Below are 21,501 nucleotides of genomic sequence, written 5' to 3' on the forward strand. Positions count from 1 at the left end.
TAAATTTTGGCCAAGCTCAAGCCGAAAATACTCATACCTGGCTCATTTGCTAACTGAATATCTTGAACAAGCTTGTAATGGGCCAAAGCCTGAGCTACCAATTATATATAAATATTCTCGGGACTTCAAGCTTGGATTGTAAACTTGGTATTTTCACTGTTTGTTTAAATAAATAATTAAAAAAAATGCAAGCAGCTTTGTGGAAATATATATATTTTTGATTAGTTTAAAAGTAACATAAGCAGATAATGGTATGTTGATTTCCTTTATTTTGTACTGTAAATGTTGGTAACACTTATCATAGCCAACAATTGTGTTGTTTCCTCTGTTTCCGCTCATGTGGGACAAGTCTTTCATTTCTGATCAGATCCATTCCAGACTAAACAACGCAATGTATTTGGCTAAGTTATTTGAAACCCTATCATGGTTCACCATAACAGCCTGAATCGAATAATATAGGATAAATATTGTACCATGTTGGTTCAATACCAGTACATAGTATGGAAGATATCAATACTCAGTATATCGAAAAAATTCAAGGTGTGCAACAATTCTATCAAATTAAAACAATTAATACTACGAAAACTCAACAACCATCCATGCATGTGGAACAAGCAAGCCACAAAATACATCATTACCATATCATAAATCGACAAAGATAGACCTGAGTTATGCAAAAAGGTAAAGAATCAATGCAGGGAAACAAATCTTTGAGAGAAAAGCAAGAAAGAAAGAATCAACTAGGAGATGAGCAAGAGGTTGGAAAGTGATAGATGTTAATATCAAGAGATGAATGAAAAACATAATGCAAAATACATATTGTTATCTGTATATAATATGTAAAGAAATATCCAAATAATGACAATAAAAAATATGTTATGATGTACATTAAGTGCATACTATAGAGTGTTATGAAATAGCGTCATCAGAAAATGGACGACCATCAAACAAGATAGTATGCAAGCACGTGCACTGTCATACACGATTTGCAGTTGCTTGATGGCCGCCAAGAACTACACAACACTCTATGGTGCGTAAGCCGGACAACAACTTGGATGGAAAAAAAAAATAATACTCATGGTCAATGGATCATTGGAGGTGGTATAATCAACAGATTTTCATTTGTATATGTCAAAAAAATAAATTGGGAGTGATAATTCTGGGACAATCTCTACGCACAAGATTTTGTAGAACACTATTCATGTATAACAGGATGTTCACAGCTATCTTCTTTCTCAAGAGGTGCTTTGAGATTCCCAACTATGCAGATATTGCATGATTTAAATATATTTTTATTTAAATTTTTATTCCAGGGAGTGGCACAAGAAAAAAGAAAAATCTATATAAATTCCCAACTCTTATCCTCCCCGCGATCTCCCCTTTTTCCCTCCAGATATGGTTCTGCTCCCTGTACAACGAAAAGAATAACCGAATAAACCACTCTAAATTCGAAATTTTGATCCCTTCCGCTCCAATACTTCTCCCCAATTTGATCCTCTGTAGCTCCCAAACCCTAACTCGATCGAATCCAAACATCTATCCTCTCCAGTTTTGATCAAAAATGGCCTCAACCCCGCTTCCCATACCCACGGCCAAGACCACTCCCCTGCTCTCCCATAAAATTCTCCTCTCTCAGAGAAATTTCTGCTGGAAATCTGGGACAGGAACTAGTTTTTCGGGTTGGAAACCCCGCCAAACCTATAATGATTTCATGGCGAGAACCGCCGCTCGTGGCCGTGCGAGAAGGCAGCGGCTCGGTGCTGTGAAGGCTTCTCTGGGTGGCCTCCTGGGCGGGCTCTTCAGGGGAACCGATACCGGTGAGGCCGCGAGGCAGCGATATTCGGAGACCGTTGCTTTGATCAATGGGTTGGAGCCGGAGATGTCTCGGCTCTCAGATTCGGAGCTGAGGGAGAGGACGTCAGTTTTGAAGGAGCGAGCACAGAATAATGAGTCGCTGGACTCTCTTCTTCCTGTAAGTTTATTTCTATCCACTTCTCCTTCTTCGCCGCCCCTCCCCTCCCATTCTTACTGTTTTCATTTGCTATGATGGTATTGCTATATGTGTTTGTTTTTGCTTGTTCTAAATCTAGAGGTTCCTAGAGTTTGCATCTAAATATCGTATAGATAGATTTCAGAACTGCTGCTTGATGTAGTATACACCCAGGGAAGCTCATCAGAACATACAAAACATAGATGATTCTTCATACAAACTAAGGACTGCTGCATCGCTTTAGGAAAATTGCATGAACTGGAGTGCATAAATGCAAATGAATTGGCTGGAACCATAACTATGTCTAGTTCTGAAATTCCAGCCTTCGTACTGAACTTCTAATACTGAGTTGTTTACATAATTTATCATTGACATTACCATTTCTTCATAGATAATAGCAAGAATTACTTTCACTTACCAAAGATGATTCTCTGTTATCAGGAAGCATTTGCTGTAGTGAGAGAAGCTTCAAAGAGAATTTTAGGCCTTCGTCCTTTTGATGTGCAATTAATAGGTACCATTTTCACTTTTCATTCTTTTGCTTTGAATATCTATCTGGTTCGTTTTCCTGACTTGTTTCTTAAGCATATTTGAAGATGTTCTATGATTTTTATCAGACTGCATTTTGTAAGCATGTTCAGAGATTCGATACAGGACCCAAAATGGAACTTCCCAAATGCAAAATCTTTCCTAGTCTAAAACATAACAGGAGATTGGTCCCCCATATCATCCATTCTCACCTCTTTCCTTTCATTCTCTTCATTAGTCAAAGTTCATAATGGCCATTTTGCATCCACAGGATTCAGGGCTCTCGACAAAGAGAAATAACCTTCTGCAAATATATATTTCCTTGAGGCACAAACGTATGGATCAGTTCTTTTTTTTGGAAATAATTCTATTCCTTAGAATTTGGAGGTTGCCTCCCTGATCTTACTTTAAAATGTAAACAACATGAAATTTGTCGTTGTATTATATCCCCTACACCTCACACTTGCTCCTATTCCTGATCCTAGATTTTAATCTTTGAAAAAGGACCAAAGTCTTAGGCTTCGTTCATATGTTTAAGAAGCCTAAAATTGATATGCTTATACCTTCATCGAGGTGAAGATTCATTTTCTTTCACAGTATAAATGAATCCTCTCAGAAGAGAGAAGTGGATTATACTGTTCAAAAACCTGCTTAATCATGAAGAAGCCTTCCTATCTATTTTCAATATTGAAAATGAAGCATGTTTGCTGATTTTAGCTTCTTTGGGTCTTGTTCTTGTCAGGTTATATTACAATTGAGTTCTAACACAACCATTATGCTTCTGTTTTTCTGCCCTGTGTTGGGCTTTGGGTTTCATTGTCTTTCAATGTTGGAACCTCTATGGCTCTATGCTTTCTCCATTTTCTGGTGGAATCTTGATGGGATAGCTTTCCTTCTGAGTTCAGCCGTATGCAGCAACTTGATATCAATTTTTTTAAAATACAAACATATTTTCCATCTGTCCTTGAACACATGATCAAATATCCTGCATTCAAATACCAATGTGCACATGGATAATGCTGACCTGGCCATGGATAGAATTCCTTATTCTATGTATATCCCATCAATTTAGCAGACTCCTGTACCATCATATAAATGGCATACCATGTGCCTTTAACATGTGTGTTCTTATACTTACACAAGGAGCTTCAATTTCACAGTTTGTACACCTATGCTGGGTAAATTCATCCATGGATCAGTGAGACATACTTCACAGTTCACTCTAATGGATGTATCTTGAAGATCCTAAGTACTATGCACAGCTATTAATAATATTTTCAACTACCCAATCAAATGACAGATATGGGTAAGACGGTGAATTATATAGTAAATTAAAAATGAGAAATCAGTTTATTCTCTCCATATGAATTATGCATGTCCCATTTATAACATACAGTTGCAACTTTCAAGGCAACATGCACTTAATTATTTGTATCATCTATTCTGCTTATAGGCTACTCACAACTGAGAGTGAAATTGAGGCAACCTCCATCATATGGTGACATCTTTTGTAAGGTCTCTTCATTAGACCAAAGTTTCAAATATTCTCTTGCCTTATAAACCCTAAATTATAGTTGCATTAGCTGACGAAGCCTGAGATGCATATTCTTTCTATACCACCTACAGGCCACCCGTTCTGCGACCCCCCATGAGGAGTGCTCCCTGCTCATCTCACATTTGATTAATTAACAATCCGTTGTTTATTTGAAGCAGATCAATCCACCTAATGCCTCACTTTTGTCCTTAAAAACCAAACCTGCTAATCAACAAGGAGCTTTTGGTTTATTCAACTCTCCGTTGGTGCAGACCCTTAAGAAAAGAATGTGTTGCTATTTGTTATCCTGCAGTTGATTGAACGAATTCATAAACAGCCCTTTAACTGCTTTTAGTCAATACATTTTTTTTTAATGCTTATGCTTTGCATTTTTGGCATGTGTAGGTGGCATAGTTCTTCATAAGGGGGAGATAGCAGAAATGAGGACCGGAGAAGGAAAAACACTGGTTGCTGTATTGCCCGCTTATTTGAATGCATTAAGTGGGAAAGGAGTGCATGTTGTTACTGTGAATGATTATCTTGCCCGACGTGATTGTGAATGGGTTGGTCAAGTTCCACGATTTTTAGGACTGCAGGTTGGGCTACTCCAACGTATGTCACATCCTTTGAGTCATGCATGCTTATGCTCCAGCTCTATCATTTCTCATTTTGAAGAAATTTAACATCTAATCAAGATAAAATTTTTAGAACTTTATAATGGTCAACAATCAGCACCCTTCTTGTCCTATTTTTTCTTTTCAAGTATATTTATATTGATGATCAGATAACTTGTGTCTATGTGCTTATTTATTGTTATTTGTTTACTCTGGTGACGATATAAGCTTAGATACTGAGGAATTGCATTTTCAGCATCATCTGGAAAATGGAGAGTAATTTGTGATCTAAGTGAAGGGAAGGGGCTATGAAAACACAGGTAAAAGAATGTATATGTAAAGACACCATGATGGTCTCATGTGTGCTTGCTTTGACTTTAACCAACTCTACCAACAGTTGAACCCAACTGGATTTGGATCTAGAGGGATTCTGGCCCAACCCAGTCCAATGACATTGATGTATCATGTATCTTCTAGACTCGGAGACTCTAGCCAACTTGGTTGACCATTTTTGGAAATGGATCTGGTCGTAACAAAATTTTAACTCAAATTAAGTAGGCTTCGATCTGGCTTTTGAGCAAATTCTTAGTAGATCTTGATTTATGCAACTATAGGCATGACATACAATTATTTTTGATTGAATAGTTTTAGATTTTTGTGTGCATATAGGACCCTGATTTATCCCATTTGTGTGAAACTTCCCCTATGCATGTATACAAAGTGACCAAGAAAATCTTTGCTAATTCAAATAAAACCCCATTCTCATTAGCTCCATCTCTGTAATATGGAATTGGACCCAGGGTGATGGTTTGTGGGAAGCAAAAGACAGTCTCACCTCTACCACTGGTTATTTGACTTAGTTTTTATTTGAAATATCTTCATATAAACCTTACATTTTCATAAAATTGCATATAGAGGTCCCACATAAAAAGAAAATAAGTTAAGCTACATAAGTGAGGGCAGGGGTAGAACTTTTTTTTTTACAGTCATAATAAGTTCAACCAGAGGCCCTAGTCAAAAATTTTTGTATAATTTAGAGGCAGAGTCAACAGAAAAGGTTGTTTTATATGATGACCAGAGGTTTTATTGCGATATTTTGTAGATATGAAAGTATTTTCCAAAAATGTGTGCCTATATGGGCTGTTATGTGTTGTAGTTATATATATTGTATTCGTTGAGTAACTAGTGAGATACTACAAAAAATTGTTATCCGTGGATCTGAAAGTTCTTTACTTTTGTTTATTGTTGTTTGTGATGAATAGCTATTTAACATCAATCCTTTTTTGGTTGAAACACCAATCCCTTTTTTGTCTTTTTTTTTGTGGAAATATCAATCCCTTTATATTGGTCTCTACTTATACATATGGAATGTTCCTTGCAAGATTCGCCGTCTTGGTTTTGGACCTTGTACTGGTACCATTCTATTCTAGTATCGGTATACGGTGTGGTACGAGACGGCAAGGCGTATCGAGTTTCGATACAATACGAGACTGCATACTGGTACAGTACACGTTCGGTATTGTACGGTATTAATCGGTATGACAAACCTTGGTTCCTTAAATACCTAGTGAGGTACTACAAACATATGTTATTGATATAGTCATAGGCAAGGTCCGCCGTACCGGTACCGGTGGCCGGCCGGATCGGTACGGTACCGGTCTGGTCTGGTATGTACCGGCCGGTACGCGGTGATTTCAAAAACCACAGTGCGAGGCGCTGTGGTTCTTAAAAAAAAAAAAACGTACCGGTGCGAACCGGTTCGCACCGGTACGAGACCGGAACCGGCCGGTACGGGCTCTGAACCGGCCGGTACGGGTGCGTATCGGCCGGTTCGGCTAAAAAACCGGAAAATACTGGTTTTTTAGTGGTTCCGGTACCGGTCTAGAATCGAACCGGTACGTACCGGCCCGTACCGGCCGGTACGGGCCGGTACGGCATTCCATAGTCATAGGTTCTTTACTTTTGTTTATTATTTTTTGTTATGAATAATTATTTAACATGAATTCACCATTTTTGTGGAAACATCAATCCCTTTCTATGTGTCTCTTGTTGGCAGAGAACATGTCAAGTGAGCAAAGGAGAGAGAATTACTCATGTGACATAACTTATGTCACGAACAGTGAGCTTGGTTTTGATTATCTAAGGGACAATCTTGCTATGGTAACTTTCGTTCTAGCTTAAATTTTCAAATCACTAAACTTTCCCTTTCTTCTATTTACATTGTTCACTTATCCATTTTCTTATAGTGGCAATACTCATATCTGAAGACTTATCCTGACAGATGTTTGGCATTCTCGTATATGCAGAGCATTGATGAGCTTGTCATGAGGGATTTCAATTACTGTGTGATTGATGAAGTTGATTCTATTCTTATTGATGAAGCAAGAACCCCTTTGATCATCTCTGGACCTGCTGAGAAGCCAAGTGATCGGTACTACAAGGCAGCAAAGATTGCAGCAGCTTTTGAGCGAGATATTCATTACACTGTAGGAAATGGAGCATGATGTGACTCGATCTCTAATATAATTTAGTTTCTTTAGTATATTAAAGTAATAATTCTTCCAACTTCCATATTTTAGCTCAGTCATTCAGAGCATAGTGAAAGATAAGGCTTACCTTGATCAATGTTAATGTTAATATTAATACTGTTGAATAACTTGGTGAAGATATTTACTAGTATCGTGTGTTATATGGTTTCCATTTCAGGTTGATGAAAAGCAGAAAACTGTTTTACTTACAGAGCAAGGTTACGAGGATGCAGAGGAAATACTGGACATAAAAGATCTATATGATCCCCGTGAACAATGGGCTTCATATGTTCTAAATGCAATCAAAGCAAAGGAACTCTTCCTTAGAGACGTGAACTACATTGTTCGCGGCAAGGAAGTACTCATCGTGGATGAGTTCACTGGTCGAGTTATGCAAGTGAGTATTCTTTTTATGTTTCCATTGCAATGCAGAGGGAACATTTCATTATCTATCGGTAAAATAGATAGCTCACTTTGGTAAAAGTGGAGATTCTTACTATGGGCCGGATGCCAAGGACCGAAAAAGGGTGACCATGACATCTTAAAGTTTTTTGTAGTAATGCTAATCATTATGGATACTATATTACATTCTATCTCCTTTCTTAATTATCTAGTTCTTGACAAGTCTTCCTGGATCAGTAAGAATCGTAAACATATGTTACTTGAATTATAGAAAATGATAAAAACCTGAGCCAGCAATACATCTGTTGACTGTTCGATAGAAAACAAGCACTCCAAACTTGAAAGACAATGTCAGGTATGCTTATAATTTTACATGTATCATAATAAGCAATTCCTTTGTCAAGCGTTATGCATGTCCTTGTGCTGCCTGTGGCATTCTGACAGGATCATCCCATGATTTGTAATTACTATGTTGTTAAAATCACTAGACAATTGTCTTTTTTTTCTTTTTTTTTTTTTTTTTGGACTCAATAAATACTATGCTCTGACGTTATCATGGTGCTTGGTGCTTATGTGATTGAATTGTGATGTTTTCAGAATTTTCCCCTGCTCTTGAATATTATGTTCTAAAGAGGATATTCCTAAACAAAGGCCTTCATATATGAGTCCTTATTGTTGTTTTTATAAACCACTCTCTTATTGGTTATTCCATGTCTTCTACTTCGCTTCTTTCTTCTACAAATACTTGGCTTTACTGAAAACCCACTTTGCACTGTAATTTGCAGATTTCATAACTTTTTTATAAGTTTTCTAAAATTTTATTTATGTTTTTTTTCTATTTTGACAGGGCAGGCGATGGAGTGATGGTCTTCATCAGGCAGTTGAAGCAAAAGAAGGCTTGCCTATCCAGAATGAAACAGTGACACTTGCATCAATTAGCTACCAGAACTTCTTTCTTCAGGTGAGACTGGTATTGGTGTTTGTGTTCTTTTCTTGTGAAGTCACCTGTGGAAGTTACATGGAACATGTGGGGCCTAATCTGAGCAGGAGATACAATTAATAGAATTTAACCCATACTTGAAATTTTAAGTCAGTTTTGGCATCATTCCAGCTTTAGAGAGTCTAACATTTGTGTATGTCAATTGACAGTTTCCCAAACTTTGTGGCATGACTGGTACTGCAGCAACTGAAAGTACAGAGTTTGAGAGCATATACAAACTGAAAGTTACCGTTGTTCCAACAAATAAACCAATGATAAGAAAGGTATCCTTTTTTTTTTTAAAGGAATTCTGTTTATAAAGAAGTAACACTTCTGAAATTGATAATTACTTGCTTCTCTGCTGGGTGGTTATGAATTTGAGTTGCAAACATCCAAAGTGGCTTGGCAAACAGATTGAGTTATTAAACACGGGCTACTAGCAAAACTCTTCTGACATGAGTTGGTATACCTGATGCTCTAGTTTCTGACTTTCTTCATTGTGATGCAGCTGTCAAATGAGTTGTTGCCTGGTTTTTTTCTGTATCGCTCCTTGTTAGCTCTCTGCAAGATTTATACGTGATTGCATGGCTTGAATCTTTAGTTCATATTGCATTGCTTAATGGTTAAAGTGCAACTTCAATTAGGTATTCCCCTATTTCTAGGAAAATTGATGCTTGCAGAATTTCCGGTAAAGAAAAATCCATCAAAAGAGCCTTTACTTTTGAAGGGTGAATAGAAGCATATTTAGTATGTTTTTTTAAGAAAAAAGGGAAAGAGTTGGACATAAATTATGTGTTTAAAGTCTATAAAGAACATAATATGCTCAATTAGTCTGATTATGCATATAAATAAATGACAATCTTGTAATAAGGAATGTGGGTTGGAGAAACAACAAGAATGAACTGGTGTACTGATGAGCACAACCTTGCTGAGTGGGGAAGAACTGAATTCACTTGGTCAAGATGATTGAAACTTTGACTCTGAACAGTAAAGTAAAGCAAAGTTATGCATGAGCTTACACAGGTTGATTGGTCAGTGAAAGAAGCTAAAAAGATATCAAAGAATAGGGATCAGAATCATGACCTTCATGGGTGCCACGTATGACCGTCTGTAGGAGTGAAAAAAGGCATTCTAAAGGTGAAGTCTACAGTTTCTTACTTTGTGTTTGTTGTTTGAAATGAAAACAGGTAAATGGAGTTATTGGTTTTAGATGAAAGTAGAGCATGTATTGGGCTCACAACAGACACCAGTTTCTTGAGCAGCTAGGTGGGTCAGTTAGGTTGGATTTAGGGATTACAGCTTGATAAAATAGCGATGAGAAAGATGTACATATAAAGGAGAGAGAGAAAGGTCAAAAATAGAGGATTAAGGTTTCTTCTTATGGATCAGTGGCATTGTTTAGAAACAGAAAACAAGGTTAGATATTTCTGATGTAAAACTTTACAAGGTTCAATAAGAAAGACTTTCTTGTCAATTGTGGAGGGTAAAAACTCATTCCTTCATCCCAAAGCTTGTGGAGGTCATCCTTATTGCTTTTAGACTTAAAAAACAGGCTTTCATTACAAGCCATGGATGCAATGATAACGATTGAACCCTGTTACATCTCGGTCCTGTAAAACCATCTCAGATGTTGTTTTTCAAAACCTAAGCACCTTTTTTCTTTGCAGGATGACTCAGATGTTGTTTTCCGGGCTGCAATGGGCAAATGGCGTGCTGTTGTGGTAGAGATATCCAGAATGCACAAGACTGGCCGCCCTGTGCTTGTTGGTACAACTAGCGTCGAGCAAAGTGATGCTTTGTCAGAACAGTTATGTGAAGCTGGAATTCCTCATGAGGTATGGCATCAGTTTCATTCTCAAAGCAGTCAAATATTACTTTGGCCCTTATTTTTTTCAAAAAAATTGAGCCATCTTCCACCCTTGATATTCTATTAGACCTGACCAAGAGATTTAAACTAGGATCATCGACCCTCATAGTTATCTAAATATAAGTTATTAAAAATTATATCATACCTCATAGTTATCTAGATATAAATTATTAAAAATTATATCATAAACTAAAAGTCAAAAGGGAAAGACAATCTTCAAAGGCTGAAGTCAACAATGCCTTCTTTTTGGTTAAGTAGTGGACAAGAGGCATTCTTTTATAGATTTTTAAGTGATTTAATTCTGTGCTAACTCCTGAAGAGTCTAAGAAAGAAACTGAGTGTTTCTATAACAAATATCATGCTGAGTAGCTGTGGCAGACTAGATTAGCCAATCAGTTGCTTTTGTGCTTTGCTGAAAAACCAAGATGCCTTTACGTATAGTATACCTTTGACTCAAAATGCATTTTAAACAGGTTTATTCATCACAATTGTCTGATGAAGAATGTTTGTACATCCATTATTTCCCAAGTACGTTCTCTTGAATATTAGTCAAAAATTAGGGCAGTTAACGAGCCTAGATGTTAGAGTTTGTTTTGGTCAAGTAAAGAAAATTTAAGGATTATTGGGAAGTTTAAGATTCCCATCTTCTCATAGGTAGCCTTGAGGGATCCATTTTTATGAAGGTCTGCCTGAAAAGGTAATTCACCTTGATGCTTTTTAGGCCAGTAGTGACCTTCTTGTATGCCCTGTAGGGCCTTTCTTGCAAAAGGGAGTTATCTATAGCTGTTTGAGTTAAATTTGGGATTGTTTTGATGACCTTATGTGGTTTATCTATTACAATTTCTTTTCTAAATTTTTTCCTTTGTATATAATATCAAATTAGAAGTTTTCGAACAAGATTTCTTCAATTCCTTTCTTCATTCCAACCATATAGGTTTCCTTTGGCTGACTAAATGAGATTTATTTTAGTTAGCATGCCACATTATGTTTCTCTAGAAATTACTTGAATGATGTCAACTGAATTATCAGAAATAATAACACTGCTCATGATCCATATGTAGAAGGCCTGATTCGGAAATAACTTAACAGTTTCTGGAGAAAAGGGAGATCATACATAAATGGTAAGTCTAGCACAAGAATTGAATATCATTGACTTGCAAATTTAACATGACTTGCTCAGCCTTTAGTTAGGTTAAGTTGATCATGATCTGTTTTGACATAGCTTGAGAGCCCCTTCTACATCATTTTGCTTATAAAGATGCCGTCATCATTTTTTTTTTTTAGTGATATATCCATTAAATAATTTATCTATGCTTCCTGCTTTCTTATGCCACTTCGAGTAGCATAGACTATCATTTCCTTATACAACATTTTGTCTGTTCTTGCTCTTATTCACTCACTCAATTCCAATCAAGGGCATAACCATTTTGTTGTTTACTACAAGTTGTGAACATATACTTTCTCATCGTTCTTTCCTTCCTCGTAGTTCTCTTGGTTCTACTAGAATTACTATTATCATGAATTCATCATCTAACATGACTTGAGTTCTGGAGAAATGCCCTCATATTGTCAAGATTTGAAGCACTCTGAGAAAGTCTTAATTGAATTACTTATCTGAGCTTTATTGGCATCTGCAAGTTGCTAATTGGATGGAACACAAATTAAGTGGGCTTAGTCTAGCTTACAGCAAAATACCTTAAAAGAAACTTCTTGAGCACTAATGGACAGTGAAAAGTTCAAATATTCCTCAGCTTAACAGCAACCCTTCCATCCAGAGGACTTTCTTTCTTATTCAAAGGAATGCCCGAGTTAAATAATGTGGTCTTAGTTCATTTTTATCAAGTACATTCTCATGCTCATTTTTGGAAATTAAAATTTGCATCTGAAAGTGTTGTCTTTATTAAGGTCCTCAATGCAAAACCAGAGAATGTGGAGAGGGAAGCAGAAATTGTGGCACAGAGTGGACGTCTTGGGGGAGTGACAATTGCCACTAACATGGCAGGACGTGGAACGGATATCATCCTTGGAGGTAATGCTGAATTTATGGCAAGATTGAAGCTACGGGAGATGCTTATGCCGAGGTTCTCTCTCTCTCTCTCTCTCTCTCTCTAGACAGTAATCTAGTCTAACCAAAAAAAGTCACGTCTTTCAGCATGGTCACCTTTAGATTGTATGCCTTTCGAATGTCAGCATGTCTGTTCTAGTAGTCTAGTCTGCTTAGGACAGTCCAGACAAGCTGCTTTATCATTAAAATTTTCTTCTATGTTCTATTTTTTGTGGCTGAATATATATCTTGTAAAAGTTGCTTCTTCTTCCTGATAGAGCATCTCGAACTTTATCCACCAACAAAAAAGACTACATATTGTATTAATGTCCTGATTCTTGGTTCATAAGCCTAGTAAACTAGGTTTTGATTGTTCTGGGCCTGACTAAAGCCTATTTTTCCTATTGTTCAGTACTACAGCCAGATCTTATACCAGTTCAGGGCTTGTGTTTTGTGTTGACTTTCCCTTACTCTTATCAGCAAATTCATCTTGATATCCCATTTTTAGTATCAGATATTAAGCTCTATTAATTAATAGTACAATTGCACCTTTCTGGTTCAAGCTTCCAGCAACCAAAATTGTGATTAGAAATTTATCAACTCTCGTAATTGTCATGCATGCTGACATGTTTGTTACTATGGCTGTTTCTAAGACGATATAAATGCTGCAGAGTTGTCAAGCCAATAGAAGGAGTGTTTGTTTCTGTCAAAAAACTTCCACCAGTGAAGACTTGGAAGGTACATTTATGAACTGGGTCATAGTACTGTACTTGACGTAGTAGGACTTCAAGCAGTTTTATGCTTTCAGGTGAATGAAAGCTTATTCCCATGTGAGCTTTCTAAAGACATGGTGTCCTTGGCTAAAGATGCTGTGGAATCAGCTGTCAAAACATGGGGACAAAGATCATTGACTGAGCTTGAAGCAGAAGAGCGACTCTCTTATGCCTGCGAGAAGGTGAAATTCATATGTACAATGACAACCTCTCATGTATGCTTAGTTATATCGATAAAAGTCAATTGAAAAATGGAAGTAAAATGAACATCAATTTTTTATTTTCAAAATATGTAAAGTCGTGATCATAAGCTGTTCTGGAATTATAAGTATGGAAAAGAATATTTGTGACACATTCTTCGAATCCTAGTGCTCCATGCTTCTGGGTCACCAACCAATGAACAATTGATAGTCCACAATCTTTCTCAGATTTAGATGCTTTGAATGGATTCTATCTATTATGCGTAAAGGTCCAGGAATGTTGATCCATGTAATTGATCATTCGAAGCTAATCTTTCAAGGACGTGGGCTTAAATTATCTATCATAATCACATATCAATCAAAGCTGAGGTGGCTTGACATCTTTCACTTGCCTGGTGTCGGCTTATCCCACTTAAGGCAGAATTTTAGGTACTTGAATGCTTCTGTCTGTGGTGCAACTTTCATTTTGTTAAAAAAGAGTTTGGTGGTTGCTATAGTTTGTTCTTCTAACAAAAGCTAATTTGTGTAATTATCTTGATTATGTTATTTTAAATATTTTTAAACTTCCATCCATTTGGGAAGCTAAAACTGCATCCATGGCATTTTTTTTTAGGTGATAATCTTCTCATCAGCTCTTTCTGTATAAATCATAATTCTACAGTTATTTTCAGTTCATTTCCTGCCGTTGCTGGGAAGTTTTCTTTTCAGAATTACTACATCTTTACTGTTAAAGATGCCAATTATGTTGTATTGCTTAAAAGCTTAGATTGTGTGCTTGCATACATTTTAGGGGCCTACACAAGATGAAGTTATTGCGAAGCTGAGGGATGCATTTATGAAGATTGTTGAAGAATATAAGGTTTATACCCAAGAGGAAAGAAAGAAGGTCGTCTCTATCTGCCAATCATAATGATGAATGTATATATATTGTAATAGCATCAGCTATAATAGGTATTGGTTCCAAACATTTGTGTAGGTTGTGTCAGCAGGTGGACTTCATGTGGTGGGGACAGAACGCCATGAGTCACGTAGAATTGACAATCAGGTAATAGCTGAATTATGTAGATGCCTATGGAAAGTTAAACATCATGCTATTACCATTTATTTTATTGTTGTCTCCTTGCTATATGTTATGCTTATATTCCTTTTCTTTTGAAACATTTCTTGGCATCTGCAAATATGCATGTAATACTTTGTCATGTATAGAGCATATGGATATGTATGAGTGTGCATCTTTTTCTTCCTTCATGTTATGATTGCTATAACAACATTGTCATATGACAGTTCTAGTTGTACATCTCCATTGCATTTATATGTCCCCCTCTCCCATGGGTTCAACTGAAGCTTTATTTTCTAATCTTTTAGGACCTATAGTGAGGGACCTTAAATTGAAAGATGCAATAATTTTATTTAGTGTGTGATTGTGTTGATAACCACATCAGTCTAAACATTGCATATATATAGTGAGTCACAAGTTGACGGTTGACCATCCACATCATGCATATTCAACACTAGCTGAATCATAACACCCAAGATCCTTGTGCATGCACTATCCAATTATTCTCATATGGGAGCTGATATGATATATCTTGCTTGTCTTTCGCAGCAAGGTTGATAAATCTAACTTGTGTTGTTGCATGTACAAAGCTTCGTGGTCGAAGTGGAAGGCAAGGTGATCCAGGAAGCTCTCGGTTCTTTCTTAGTCTTGAAGATAACATCTTTAGAATCTTTGGTGGAGACAGGATACAGGTCATACCTAACTTCTTAAACATTTATCTATCCAAAACCACATATACTGGAAGATAACTGCCATAGCTAATGTAAAATGATGTTACAATTAGAACCTTCAGATGTAAAATTATTTTACAGCGAACTGGGGCTTTGTCCACTAATTACAATTACTCACTGGCTTTTCAATCAAGAATGTCTTGTTCATGTTCAATCTGGTCTTTAGATATGGTGTTAGTTCTAGAAACCACAAGTACAGGAGATTTTGTAGTCCAGTAGTTTCTGGTTCCTAGTCACAGCGATTGATTGGATGACTTGTACACTTTCCTTTTAACATTTGCATGGATGTTTTTTGAAAAATGGAAAAACAGAGTATTAATTTCTTATGCTGATGAAACATTTGGCTGAATGTTTCTTTTAACACTAGTGGGTTTTCTTTCCCTAAATGTCTATTTTGGATAAATTCTTATATTCTTGTAGCACCATTAATGGTGAGACATCATTTCTTGTGTTTCTTCTTGGACATCCAAGCATTCTTTCTGAGCAGAAGTGTGTCAAGTGAAGTTTTGAAATATTTCAGATTTTAGACTTCCTTTTATCATGTATATTTTTACCAACTTCTTGTTGTACTTTATTCTGAATATTTCATTTAAATTATCATCCTTAGTGCTCTGGGAACCTATTATTTGCAACTGCACTTCACCACCCTGACATTGTGACAGGGTAAATTACATGTACATCTCTCTTCATGGTATTAATTGACATTCTCTGATCATTCAGAGAGTAGGCCATATGGTTCTCTGTAGTATCTGGTGCTCCAAACCATTTTCGTACAACAAAATAGCATAGATACCTGCAGAACAAAAGCACATGATCATTAAAGTTTTAACTGAGGATATCTAAGGCACAGAGATACTCCTAAGCATATTTGGCTAACTTCTTTTTAAATAATTTTTCCCCTGACAAGTTTGTATTTCTTCACATTATGCATGTTGCCACCTGCTCAAATATCTCTTTTGTGGCGACATGATTGTGCATAATTCCCGTTTTCTTAGATAGTAGTGCACATGAACTTTTCTTGTTAGAACTGTGTAGTTCTCATGATCATAGTGTGCAATGATACTCGTCAAGGTCCACCGTACCGGTCCCATACCGGTTCTTCAACAATAAATTACCGGTAGCGGATTTTACGCTGATCTGGTACTGGTCTCAGGCCGGACCGGTACGTACCGGCCCGTACCGGCCGGTACGGACCGGTACGGTAGACCATGATACTCGTGCTAAAGATCTTGCTGTCTTTGTCAGTAGTTTCTCGTCAAAACTTACAGGTCCGGTACTGACTTTATTGTTGTCAAGTTTGAACTTCAGACATCTAGATGCTGGATTATATGATCTCGAGCAACTATTGTCAAGAATGTGCTTTGTATCATCTTTTATAGAGTAGCTATTTCAATTCTTGACCTTCTAAAACCATTCTCAAGCTCTCTCTTTTTCTTTATAGCAGATATTTCTTGTTTATCAACAATGACAAGCTAAGTAGGATGCTTGCTGATGCATTATTAACCATGTCCTTTTATAATGGTTAAATATGATACTTGCTGAAGCATTTCTAATCATACAAAATGTAGGGTTTGATGCAAGCTTTTAGAGTTGAAGACCTGCCAATTGAATCAAAAATGCTGACAAAGGCACTGGATGAGGCTCAAAGGAAGGTTGAAAATTACTTTTTTGATATTAGGAAGCAGTTATTTGAGTATGATGAAGTATTGAATAGCCAAAGAGATCGTGTGTATGCTGAGAGGAGGAGGGCACTTGAATCTGGTAACCTACAATCTCTCATCATAGAATATGCTGAACTTACAATGGATGACATCCTAGAGGTAAAATTGGAGCCAAGAAGTCATAAATAGTTTCAATGTTTCCAATGCTCGGTTTATGCTTGAACATTACAGTATTGCATAATAGTTATTTCATAGAATACGTTTCGAATGATTCCTGTTACCTTGGTTGTTCTTGTTGTCTTTTGTGTGTGGTTAGGCGAACATTGGTCCAGACACTACAAAGGAAACCTGGGATCTTGACAGACTGATCGCAAAACTCCAACAGTAAGATGAATCTTGTGTCCTTGAAAATTGTATATTACAAAGAACAAGTTAAGCTCTACTTGATTGAATGATAAGTCCTCAATGCCAAATAATCTGATGTAGCATCATCATTGCTTTTGCAAGGATCTCTTCCCACTTATATTTATTCTTATGACACCATTTGGCAGATATTGCAAACTGTTAAATGATTTGACACCAGAGTTGCTGGAAAGTAAATGCTCAAGCTACGAGGAATTGCGAGAATATCTTCGTTACCGAGGGCGTGAAGCATACTTTCAGAAAACGGTGTGACTCTCAGTTTCATATCATAATTTCTTCCCTCAGTTACAATTATGATATATAAACCATTCAAAATAGTGGATTGTTACTGAGGGCATATGTTCTTGAGTTCAACAAAATTGGATCAATAGAAAAATTCGTGCTTCCAACACAGAAAGACTGATATATTGTTACCTCAACAATTCTTCTTGTTGAATTATACTGATGCTCTGTACAAATTAATATACATTGCCTCTTTCTCTCCACATCTCTTGTGCAGGCTAGAGTACAATTTCATGACATTATAGATTTCATCAAGGGTCTGAATTATCTTTTTTTATCATTTTTTTTATTTTGCAGGAGATAGTGGAGAAACAGGCTCCAGGGCTGATGAAAGAGGCTGAGAGGTTCCTAGTTTTAAGCAACATTGATAGGCTATGGAAAGAACATCTGCAAGCCCTGAAATTTGTCCAGCAGGCTGTGGGCTTACGGGGATATGCACAGCGAGATCCTCTCATAGAGTACAAACTAGAAGGATATAATCTCTTCTTAGAGATGATGGCGCAACTCCGAAGAAATGTTATTTATTCTGTATACCAGGTTTGTCTCTCCCATTTAAGAAGACAAGCTTTATATGCATTTACATATAAACAGATACGATGCACATGTAATATATATATATAGGCTGCGGTTATAATCCATACGAGGTGTATGGAGGGGACTTCGCATCCACCATAATTTGATGATCCAAGTTATAAATCCAATTTCTGAACAGTTAGATGTAAACAATTAGGTTAAAATGCCTATGTACAAAAATCATAAATTTTAAAAACTGCTTGCTTATGCATCAAGTTCTTCGAAATATATGATTTTAATGAAATAATATAGTATGTTGATTTTGGAAATGATGCATAGGCTAGGATCTCCAAAATACATTTTTTTATGCATAGATATTGTAGGTGTTTTAGATCACATCCACCGGTTTAGATTGTAGGTTTGCAACTTGGATCATTGAATTTTATGATGGCCCTTCTTGACAGCTCATGTGAATAATGATATATGTCAAGATGCACAAACCATATCCAAATTTCAGTTTCTTTGGACCACTAACCTATCATTTTCCCAATTTTTCTATGGGATGCTGGTTAAATTTTGCTCTAGATTTCTAATTTATTTTTTTGACTGATGCATGACATGAATGCAATTCCCATCACCAGACCTTGTCATCTAGCATTGTCATTTCTCTTTCCAAGTCAAGGGAAATTCCGGAGGGTTTCTCCATGTATACGAGCTTATATTACAATCAACAGTATAGCTCTAGGCTCTTCCAACCCAGCCAGCCTTCTAGATGATAGCCCATCGTTTTGCCCAGAGTTGCCTTGGCAAAACAATCAGCACCAATTTTTAAGAACCTGATGTCTTCAGCATTATCGGCTGTGAGAACTTGCTCAATTCTGCGATTGAGTCTACTGCCTCAAGTTATGCTTTTTAGCAAACCTTATCTTGTCGGGAAAGGAGCTGGAATTGTACATTATTTCTGATGGGCTGCTGCTTTAGACAGGATTTCTTCCTCAATATTGATGTTTGTCATGCTATTTGTTGCAGTTTCAACCAGTAATGGTGAAGAATCAACAACAGAAGGGGGACAATTCACTGAAGAAAGGGTCCAAAAGAAAGGAAGCTGATACCAACACCAACCCCATCAGTGCAGCACGGACAGCATGATAGCCTCTTGGTTTCATGAAACACGAAAACACACCTTAGTATTTTTCAGTTACAGGACGCATCTATGCTTCAAAAGATCGGTGCGCTCGTGTGCCAAAGTATCACGTAGGCCTCGAGGCTGGGATTTTGATGCATCATATCATGTCTCCATCGGTGCCTGTTAATCTTGACAGTAGTATCTGGAAAAGGAGCAAACAAACAAGGAAAATTTCTGTTTACATGTGCAATGGATCATCATGTATCTGTTCAGTGTTAAGATAAACAGTAATCGAAGGGGGGAAATTGTGAAATGTCTTCAGAAAAAGTAAAATTTTAGGAGGAGACAACTGAGAGGGAGGTCCCTAAAGATTTAGAAAGATCTCTGTGCATGTTTAAAACTATTTAAATCTTTGTGTTAGTGGGGTTAAAATCTTTTAAAAAAAGAGAAGATTCTAGTTGATGCTTTTCTAATCTACTAACAAAGGACAACATATATTGGGTGGTGGCGCAAAGGCGTCTCATGTTTGAGTCCTTGTAGCATGGTTTAGAAAGAAATGATTCCTAAGAACAGTTGAAAGAGAGACCAAAGAAAACCCTGGCAGGTAATTCTAATGCGGTCAGATCGACAGGACAAATCTGATGCTGGTGTTGGAGGCCCCGCAAGTGAGCCTTTATCACAGTGGTCCAACCACCACCTTGGATTTGGAAAGCCAAGGCGTGAACCCTCGTTGTACGAACGGAATGGCTTTGCCGACCGGGGCGCTGGGACTGGTCCACCGCGCGCAAAAGGTTAAAAGAGAGAGGCCTCATGGTTCATGCTGCAAAAACATTCAAAAGAAGGCTATGTTTGGTTGGAAGGAAAGGCACTAGCGTCGCATATTAGGAAATCTAGACACTTGAAATGGAACCGGGGGGGGATTCCAACTTTTTTATATGACAGTAGAGGAAGGAATCTCAATTCCTTTGGAATCACAATTCCTTCATTTGGAGAAATGGTGATTCCTTTCATGCAGGGAAGAAATGGTTATTTTTGCGAAAATAGGAATGAATGATATTGTTTTTGCAATGAAATGATTAATAATATTTAGAGAATAAAATTGTAACAAATAGCCAACCAATATTTTTCAGTCACTTTTTTTGCTTTTGCAAATAGATTTTTTTTTTAAGTAATAAATCTCAAAATCAACATTTTGTATATTTCTTAATTCTGAGTTTACCTCAATGTGAAAATATTGGCTGAGAATAGAGAATATAGGGTATGGAGGGGACTTCACATCCACCCACAAAATTTCCTAAAAAAAATTGAGGAAATAACAACCAAACCCTATATTCTCTATTCTCTGTGTGGAGCAAGGCCAGAGCACACATAGACGCACCCTCAAAGCCCCATCCTAGCTCTAGCATCCGCTTGCCCATAGAAGGCTCTGAATTTAGGGCACGACAAGTCATGCTCCGGATCCGGGTCGAGATACCCTATATTCTCTATTCTCTGTATAGAGCAAGGCCAGAGCGCACATAGATGCAACCTCAATGCCCCACCCCAACTCTAGCATCCGCCCACCCACATAAGACTCCCAATGGTATGAGAAGTGGCAGTAAGACCATACATTGGTTAGAGACTGTGGGAGCCAGAGTAAATGCGGCATTTTCTTAGATTGCATCACGACAAGGTTGAATTTTTCACATGGCATGATGCATCTCGGCATGTCACAGTACACAGGCATGTTTAATCTCTGTACAACCTCATTTTTTGGTACATTAATTCTTGCCTCAAGATCATCTTTCATCAAAAGGGAAGGACAAATTAAACCCAATTCGAAGCCGATCGCATGCGATTTGAGTCCAATCCATTCACAGCCTAGCACTCACACCCCTGAGTCCGGCAGCACCAAATACCACACTCCAACATGAAGCCCCACCTTGCAGTGTCCCATGTGAAAAAAGGATGTTGGGTTGGGTGCTTTGGGTTCAGGCACATCAGATGACAAATCCTTAGGTCCAATTGTGAGTTTGAAATGTCACACACTCCATAGTAGGTGGTTAGCTCCATTCATGCCTGTGGTCCATGGTGTGGAGTAATCATGTAGTAGAAGACACAAGAAGGGAAGTTTTCTCTCTCTCTCTCTCTCTCTCTCTCTCTCTCTCTCTTAATAAACCTTTCTCATAGATCATGAGGAAGTTGGTTAGAATTGGTTTCTTATGTTCTTATTAATGCAATGTGGGTCCTCCAAAGGAGTCTTCGTAGGG

At 37.3% G+C, this 21,501-nt stretch overlaps 1 protein-coding gene across 4 annotated transcripts; it reads left to right on the forward strand.

The window, feature by feature from the left end:
- The first annotated feature begins 1,262 nt into the window (after positions 1 to 1,262).
- Positions 1,263 to 19,565, forward strand: AGY1 (Albino or Glassy Yellow 1). Of its 4 annotated transcripts, none has more exons than XM_008809688.5 (20): positions 1,263 to 1,972; positions 2,432 to 2,504; positions 4,458 to 4,664; positions 6,723 to 6,826; positions 6,973 to 7,152; positions 7,373 to 7,591; positions 8,444 to 8,557; positions 8,746 to 8,859; positions 10,243 to 10,410; positions 12,348 to 12,523; positions 13,158 to 13,224; positions 13,295 to 13,441; positions 14,250 to 14,345; positions 14,436 to 14,504; positions 15,107 to 15,208; positions 16,816 to 17,067; positions 17,225 to 17,292; positions 17,460 to 17,577; positions 17,911 to 18,150; positions 19,156 to 19,565. In XM_008809688.5, exons 1-20 carry the CDS (start codon positions 1,562 to 1,564, stop codon positions 19,273 to 19,275), a joined length of 3,045 nt encoding a protein of 1,014 aa, XP_008807910.4. In that variant the 5' UTR covers positions 1,263 to 1,561; the 3' UTR covers positions 19,276 to 19,565. The 4 variants fall into 4 exon arrangements, with proteins under 4 accessions (XP_008807910.4, XP_088573295.2, XP_088573296.2 ...); XM_088717169.2 differs by having other exon boundaries at positions 1,370 to 1,972; positions 4,458 to 4,648; XM_088717170.2 differs by lacking the exons at positions 1,263 to 1,972; positions 2,432 to 2,504; positions 4,458 to 4,664 and adding an exon at positions 6,061 to 6,202.
- The last annotated feature ends 1,936 nt before the right edge of the window (positions 19,566 to 21,501 follow it).

Source organism: Phoenix dactylifera, chromosome 2 (assembly GCF_051530095.1).
Source record: "Phoenix dactylifera cultivar Ajwa chromosome 2, Ajwa_hap1_PhDact_Kaust_v1.1, whole genome shotgun sequence".
NCBI classification, from domain to species: domain Eukaryota; kingdom Viridiplantae; phylum Streptophyta; class Magnoliopsida; order Arecales; family Arecaceae; genus Phoenix; species Phoenix dactylifera.

Bases quoted from the DNA above. Each gene is read 5' to 3' on its own strand.
- AGY1 (XM_008809688.5), top strand. From the start codon at position 1,562: ATGGCCTCAACCCCGCTTCCCATACCCACGGCCAAGACCACTCCCCTG. The intron at 12,524-13,157 runs GTTCTCTCTCTC...TAAATGCTGCAG, and splicing joins CGGGAGATGCTTATGCCGAG to AGTTGTCAAGCCAATAGAAG. The intron at 13,225-13,294 runs GTACATTTATGA...TTATGCTTTCAG, and splicing joins CACCAGTGAAGACTTGGAAG to GTGAATGAAAGCTTATTCCC.